At 36.4% G+C, this 8,192-nt stretch overlaps 1 protein-coding gene across 1 annotated transcript in view; it reads right to left on the bottom strand.

The window, feature by feature from the left end:
• The window catches only part of LOC103201340 (baculoviral IAP repeat-containing protein 2), a 17,184-nt gene extending 9,636 nt beyond the window's left edge, over positions 1 to 7,548 (bottom strand). The window contains exons 1-4 of the mRNA XM_007946012.2: positions 6,651 to 7,548; positions 6,432 to 6,531; positions 3,983 to 4,061; positions 3,331 to 3,379 (exon numbers count right to left, since the gene is read on the bottom strand). Coding sequence (XP_007944203.1) covers positions 3,331 to 3,379; positions 3,983 to 4,061; positions 6,432 to 6,531; positions 6,651 to 7,548 — 1,126 coding nt within the window. The remainder of the gene's footprint in view (positions 1 to 3,330; positions 3,380 to 3,982; positions 4,062 to 6,431; positions 6,532 to 6,650) is intronic.
• Positions 7,549 to 8,192: the final 644 nt, after the last annotated feature.

Raw genomic sequence — 8,192 nt, forward strand, 5'->3', positions numbered from 1 at the left:
ACATGGATGAACTTGGAGGACATTATGGTGAGTGAGTAAGTCAATCACAGAAGAACAAATATATTATTAGTTCATTATTGTAAAAAGTCAAGGAAAGGTTTACATATGGAAGGGAATTTTCTTTGTTCATTACTAGAGGTGGAAGGGGAAGGGAGAGAACACTGAAAAAAAAATGCATTGACCCATGTCACTTTAGTTTTGTTTATTTCACTGTACATAAATTATATTTCAATAAAATGTATTTTAAAAATAAATAAGAAGTAGTTCCAGAATAAAGGCTTGTGCAATAAGGAATGAGTTTATGAAAATATCTCAAGGAAGTCTTCTAGCCAAAGAGAACAGCAAATGTAAAGGTCTTAAATCAAGGAAAAAGAGTGGCATATTCAAGAAACAAAAAGGTTAGATGGCCAGAGCATCCACCAAGAAATAAGACAGTAGAAGTCAGAGAAGTAGGCAATGCCCAGATCAGATACAGCCTTGCAAATTTATATTTTATTCTAAGCTTGCAGAAATGTTCTAGGAGGGTTTTAAGCAGGGAACTAATAAAACCTAATTTGTCTGTTCAAAAGATGACTCTGGAAGATTTGTGGAGATGGACTGTAGGTAAAACAGAATCAGGAAGACCTGCTGGAAGGTTATGGTAGAAGTAGTTTGGATTAGGTTAGTAGTGGTGGCAGTGAGATTTAGGATATATTATGCACACAGACATGGAATAACTTCTATGGTATATACAAAGTAAAGCAGAGGAATCAGGGACGAAACTTAACTTGAGCCAACTTCTGACCTGAGCAAAGTGGTACCATTAACTGAGATGGGAAAACCAGAGGGGGAAAAAAATAATCGAAGGGATGAGGATGGGGAGATTTTTGCTTTGGACATTTTAACTCTGAGATGCCTATTACAGCCAAGTAGCCTGAAACCACATTTAGAATTTTGAAAATGGAAGAGCCAGCAAAGGAAATTGTTCAGGATCAATGAACAAAATTGTAGAAAATCAGTGTGTGTCAAGAAGTCATGCAAAGATATTTCAAGAATGACGCACTCACCTGGGTCAAATGCTGACAACAGGTCAAGTAAGATGAAGACAGACAAGGAACTGATCAGTGTATTTGCTAAGGTTCCTACTGACCCTGACAAGATTAGTTTTATAGAACAGGTTAAAAATAGACGGTGACCAAATGAGGAAAGTGAGTACGATAAATCTTTCTAGGCATTTTGTTACAAAGAGAAGCAGAGAAATGAGACAATAGCTAGATGGTGATATAGGTTCAAGAGAAGGTTATTTCTTAGTATCAGGGATATTACACTCATTATGCGTGTGTGTGTGGAAATGAATCCAGGAGACAAAAAAATCAGTGATGTAAGACAAAAAGGGTGGATCATTGCCAAAGCAATGTGGAAATAGAAGATGGGATCCAAAGGACATATAAAGAGTTGGCCTTAGATAAGGGCAAGGATAGTTCATCTTCTATAAAAGAACAGAAAGCAGAGGATATAGATACGTCATGCAGACTGGTGGTTCTGCTGGTAGGAAGATGAAATAATTCTCTTTTGATTGCTTCTACTTTCTCAGTTAAGCAAAGTTATGAGCTTAGAGTAGGGCAGGTACAAATGTTAAAAGCTTAAACAAAAAGAAAATGTGAGAGTCATTTTGAAGACTGGCAAAATAATTTTACAGAGAACTGCATTCGAATTATAGGGCAGTACAAAGTGCCCACTTGAGAACTTGTGTTTATAAATCTTAAATAAGAATAGTCAGCACATTCACTCAAATCATTAAAAAAAAAAAAAAAAACTGTTAGCACAGTTGCCTTTCTCTTCCAGTTTTATTACGCAGGAGATAGTTATCATGTATCCAAGTAATCCTTTTCTTTTCCAGGTCAAATATTACCAAATCCTTCAACCATTCTTCCTTAGCCAAGATTTCTAGGATCTTAAATATCCTAGTCACTCATTTCTGGTCCTGTTATAAATTTGCCAATATTCCCCTTGAAATGGTATGCCAAGAATAGAATACTTCTGTAGATAAGATTAATGGATTATTTTCACTATTTTGAACACCATAACATACAGTCAGGAGCTCTGGTAGCTTAGTGCCTAAGGCACTCGACTGTTAACCAGAAGGCTGGCAGTTCAAACCCACCAGCCACTCCTTGGAAGGAAGGTTGGGCAATCTACTTCCATAATGATACTGCCTCAGAAACCCAAGGAGAGGTCACTATGAGTTGGATCCGACTCAGCAGCCCATAACAACAACAACATATAGTCATTATATACATTAACTAATAACAGATGTGACTAAGTTCTAACCAGAAGAGAAACTATTTCCTATTCTTGAACTAAAATACTGTATGTTGTTAGGTGCTATCCAGTTGGCCCCAATTCATGGCAACCTCATGGTTATAAGAGTAGAACTGCTCCATAGGGTTTTCTTGGGTACAATCTTTACAAAAGCAGTTTGTCAGGCTTTTCTTCCTTGAGTGCCTAGGTGGGTTTGAACTGCCAACCTTTAGGTTAGCAGCTGATCACAAACTGCTTGTGCCACCCAGGCTCCACTAAATACCTGACTTAAACACCTAACATCTAGCCCAGTTCTTAAATCATATTTGAACTGGGACTTTTCCAAATCATGCTAGTTCACAGCAAACTTTTCTTCTTTGCAGGGCTTATCATTTGCATCACTCATGTGGCACTGCTTTCAACTATTTGTTGTTGTTTTTCTTTTGCATGTGTCTTATCTCCTCAGTTGTAATGCCCATACCTTAAGAACAAAGATTATCCTACTTCCTTCATTACCAAGCCCATTGCTGTCAAGTTGATTCTGACTCATAGTGACCCTTTAGAACAATGGAGAACCGCCCTACAGAAGCAGATTGCCACATCTTTCTCCCATGGAGTGACTGGTGGGTCTGAACTGCCGACCTTTTGGTTAGCAGCCGAGCTCTTAATCACTGAGCCACCAAGGCTCCTCTTACATTTCCTAAATCTTTCAAAATGCAAGTGGATGCGTTTTGTTGCTGTCATTGTTGAGTGCCATCAAGTAGGTTTTAAATCACAGAGACCCTTTGGAACAGAGTAGAGACACCCCAAAGCATTTCCAAGGCTGTAATCTTTATGGAAGGACACTGCCACATCTTTCTCCCATGTACCTTTCAGTTAGCAGCTAAGTGCTTAACTAATGCACCATAGTGGCTCCCCAATGAATACATATTATTGTTAACTTTTGAAGAACTTTTTCCTGTGGCCTTAGAAACCCTTTCTTTACATACTTTCATTCTTAAAATTCTTATAAAAATTACTCTTTGATATGTGAAATATTTTTATACATACTTGGAGGATCAGTGCTTTCATCTCCAGGAGTGTCTGAAGTTGACAATAGCTATGAAACAGGAGATAAGTTAACAGGTAAAATCAGAAATCTCAGACCACCTGAACAGAGTAAAAGGTAAGTTTACCTTAATTAAATGTGCATATTTTTTTGAAAACTGAGTAAAATTTACAAACTTCACATTGCTTTGTTTTACCCTAATCATCCCATAAATTTTCCCAAACTTCACCTATTTCCAAATTAGAATTCAAGTGTTTCTGTAGTTTCAGTAAAACAGGAAACATTATTTTCTTATTCAATTTAGAAAGTCAGATTTCAATTGGAGTACTTGCAAAAGTTCCTAATTCTTAATAAGGTATTTTTTGTAGGCTTTTCCTAAAAAAATGATGAAAGAACACTAAAGACCCTTCTGCAACCCCTACCACTTGTTTATAAAGTAGCAGGTTCAATCATTTTTCTTTCAAAAAACAAAGAACGGTTTTTTAAAAAAGCTCAACAAACAAGTTGGTTACGTTAAAATTAAAGATATCATTAATATGGATATAAAGTATGTACTTTAACTAATAAGGAAACATATAAATACCACCTCTCACAATTCTTTTGTATTTATCATGTAGGAGAATCTAATGGTGTCAATTATAAATATTTATTTACCTGTTCAAGAAGATGAGGATATCTAGCTTGAATCTCATCAACAAACTTCTGCCCTTTCATACGTATCAAGAACTCACACCTAAAACATGAGGAAAATTATTTTAATTTTTTTTTTTTGGAAAATATAACCTGATCATTCTGGAAAAGTGGTTTTGAAACATTTTTTGTTGTATTCCTCACTAAAAAATACATTTTACACAACTCAGCTCTGGTGGCATAGTGCCTAAGGTATTTGACTGCTAACCCTAAGAGTGGTGGTTCAAATTCACCAGCCACTCCTCAGAAGGAAGGCTGGGCCATCTACTTCTGTGGCGATACCACCTTGGAAACCCAAGGAGGGGTCACTATGAGTTGTCATTGACTTGATGGCAGTGAGTGATAAAGAGTGAGTGCATATATCTAACAGCAACAAAATTCCCATAAAATAGTACAGACTCTTACTGTATGAGATGTATTCTGATATTGTCTATACAATTCCATTAACATAGCAACAATAACAAGAAGACCTAGACCCACAAAGAGTCATAAACCGAGACATGAAGATAATTAACTTTTTTCACCTAACACTGTAACTCAGTAGTCCCAATTTTCACAATATAGTAATTTTCTCCAGTGTTACTTATCAAATATTTTCATCTATAATGTGGGAGCTCTGGTAGCGTAGTGCCTAAGGCATTTGACTGCTAACCAGAAGGCTGGTGGTTCAAGCCCATCGGCCACTCTCTGCAAGGAAGACTGGGCAGAAATACTGCCTTGGAAACCCATGGAAGGGTCACTATGTGTCATATCAACTCGACAGCAATGAGTTTTGCTTTTTTTTTTTTTTTTTAATATACATATAATGTGACGGTTTCCAATTGTTCTTTACAAACTACTAGAGCTTCTCAAAGATGTTCCAGGGAGTTCACGTAACATGTATTTCCATTCCATTCCTTTTATTTCCTCAACAAATGGTGCTAGATGACTGGATATCCATATGCAAAAATAATCAACCTCAACTATGTCTGTAATATATACAAAAATAATCCAAATATGGATCATATACCTAAATATAAAACCAAAAACTGTAACATCTAGAAGAAAACACAGCAGAAAAATCTTTTTGTCTTTGGGTTAAATAAAGATTTCTTAGATAAAACACCAAAAGCACAATCCATAAAAGATAAAATTGATAAACTGACATAATCGAAATTAAAAACTTCTCTGCAAAAGACACTGTTAAGAAAATGAAAACAAAAAGCCACAAACTGGGAGAAAGATCGCAAAACACACCTGATAAAAGACTTGTATTTGTAATATATTAAGAACTCTCAATATTCAATGTCAAAGACATAGCTCAAAACATTATCTAGTCGAATTCCTAATTCTACTGATGAGAAAAGAAGCTCAAAGGGACCACATAACTTGTCCAAGTTCACAAAGCTACTTAATAACAAAGGTAAACTTTCAAATTTTATTGCCACTAACAACACCATGTTTAAATTATTCCTAGGTTTTAGTCAAAAAAAGGAAGCACTGCTAGAGACAGAGTGGCTAAAATATAAGTGACATATCATGAAAAATAAAACTGCACACAAAATAATTTACAATCAAACTTAGCAATAAACATCTTTGTATAAGTTAATTCATTCCTAGATTGATTTTATAGCCCTTCTCGTTTTTCCTTTTTCTGTACCTTTTTCTAATTTATGTTCCTTTTGTTTTATTTCACCTATCTTTAGAATCCTTAAAATCTCTTTAAAGTAATATGACCAAAAACAAAAAACCCATCCTATCAAATTGATGCTGACTTCAGGCAACCTAATGTGTTACACAGTACAACTGCTCCATAGGGTTTTCTTGGCTGTAATCTTTACAAAAGCAGTTCCCCAGGTATTTCTTCCAAGAAGCCACTTGGGTGGCTTCAAACTGCCAATCTTCAGGTCAGCAGCCAATGGCATACCAATTGTACCACCAAGCTCATTAAAGCAAGATGCAAAATACATAAATGAAATTTATGGCCATAATTGTAAATGAGTCACCATAATAAATTATATTCTGAGTATATGGCCTTTATAAAAGAAAAGAAGCACACAGAACCTCCAGAACTCCTCTCAATAAAATAATTAAAGTTCAGGCATGAAAAAGGCTAATTTCTACTATAGTAATAAAGACCAAAACCAAACTTACTGCCATCGAGTCGAATCCGACTCATAGCTACCCCTCCTTGGATTTCCGAGGCAGTATCACTATGAAAATAAATTGCCCCATCTTCCTTCCGAGGAGTGGCTGGAAGATTTGAACCGCCAGCATTCTGGTTAGCAGTCAAATGCCTTTGGCACTACACCACCAGAGCTCCCTAGTAATAAAGATGCATTATTATTTAAATGCAAAACTTCCACCATGTGAGTATGCCTGCTTCTTTTAACTTCTAGAAGTTTTGTATAGCTGAACCTTGCAAAACAATTACCTTGGAAACCATTTGGCATGCTCTACCCATGGATCATCTCCAGATTCCCAACACCTCAAACCACCATCACAACAAAAGCATTTGACATCATCGTTGCGACCTAAAGAAAATAAAGACCAAAACTGAATATACACAATATGTTCTACTGTGTGATCAACATGATCTAGATGAATCAACATGAACTAGATGAATGGATAGCCACATACGTTTCTTTCTTACCCACATAATAAAAACCAGCACTTGTAAGCTGCTCAGGCTGAACTGGAACACTCGATGGCCAGTACATAAATGTCCTCAGTCGAGCTGCACGTGTCTGCATGCTCAGATTTGAAATGCTAAACCTCAGCATTTCTAGAGAACTTCCCAAAAATGGACAGTTGGGAAAATGTCTCCGGTGTTCTGACATAGCATCATCCTTTGGTTCCCAGTTACTCAGTTTCCCACCACAGGCAAAGCAGGCGACCCTGTCTCCAGGGCCTATATAATAAAAGCCAGCTCTTGCCAAATCTGATGGTGATAAAAAGGTTAATGGCCACATCTTGTAGGAAAGAAATCTGGCTTCTTCAGTACTCATTGCATAACTGTAGGGATTAGTCCTCACAGGCGAGAGGTCTTCTACTGCTCTGGAATTAACAGGGTTTGATGAAAGGTTGGAATAAGAACCACTAAATGAGCCACTGTGTTCCAAAGTGGGAGATAATGAATGTGTAAAACTGTTTCTTATTGGAGAAGTATTCTTGGAGGTGGATCCCAGACTAGTAACTGAAACCAGATTCCGAATAAAGCTACAGCTAGGATACAGCTGTTTATGCTTTTCAATAGCGTTGTCTCCTTGTTTCCAGTTATCCAGCATCAGACCACAACAGAAGCATTTGACCTTGTCGTTCACACCAGTGTAATAAAAACCAGCACGAGCAAGACTCCTTTCTGAGATGGGAACTCCGGTGGGGAAAGTCGAATAGGTAGACATTCTGTAGAGTTCACATGAAAAGTCGTATTTCATTTTTTGTTTGTTGTTGCTTGTCCAGTTTGACAAGATCTTGCTATCTTCCATTATATTAATAAATTTTTGATGAGAGGGACCTAGAAGTCGTCTTTGGAAAGTAGTTTTGTGCATGAGAAGAAAATTGTACTTTTTGATGACTAAAAGCCTTCACATGAAACTTATCTCCACACAAAATTATATTTTTACCACAAAAAGGAATCAAATGATACCCCCCTACTTATTGAGAATTCACTACACCTTCTTTACTGGATTTATACCTGGGTGCATACTCAGGCATCCTACTAAATGGCTAGGTTACCTAATGCCTATTGCTCCTAGATTACCAATTCCACTTAGTACTCTTTGGGACTGTATCAAATCTTTTAGCTCATTCAAATAATGCTTACGTTTAATTTAGTGTACACTAACCTAATGGTCCAAAAGAAGTTGATGCACTTCTGAAAATACGATAAAGACCCCTGATTTTCAAGGAGGTCTATATTCCAAAACTTTTAAACTAAGCAACTACAGAATACTTGAATTATCCCTAGTTTGCTTTTCATTATGAGCTACAAAGCTTGGATACAAGAGAAAAAAAGCGTATGCATCAGGTTTCTTTCCCTATAAGCACTTAATATGACAAACAAAATTTTTATTTATTGATCATAAATTAATTAAAACCTTCACATTATCTAAACATTATCTAAAAGTTAATTTCACACAGCTTCTCATCACAGCATTTATTAATCACACAGTTAGCTTCAGTAACAACTTTG

The sequence above is a fragment of the Orycteropus afer genome, unplaced genomic scaffold, assembly GCF_000298275.1.
Source record: "Orycteropus afer afer isolate SDZICR_OR568_19922 unplaced genomic scaffold, OryAfe1.0 scaffold00147, whole genome shotgun sequence".
NCBI classification, from domain to species: Eukaryota; Metazoa; Chordata; class Mammalia; order Tubulidentata; family Orycteropodidae; genus Orycteropus; species Orycteropus afer.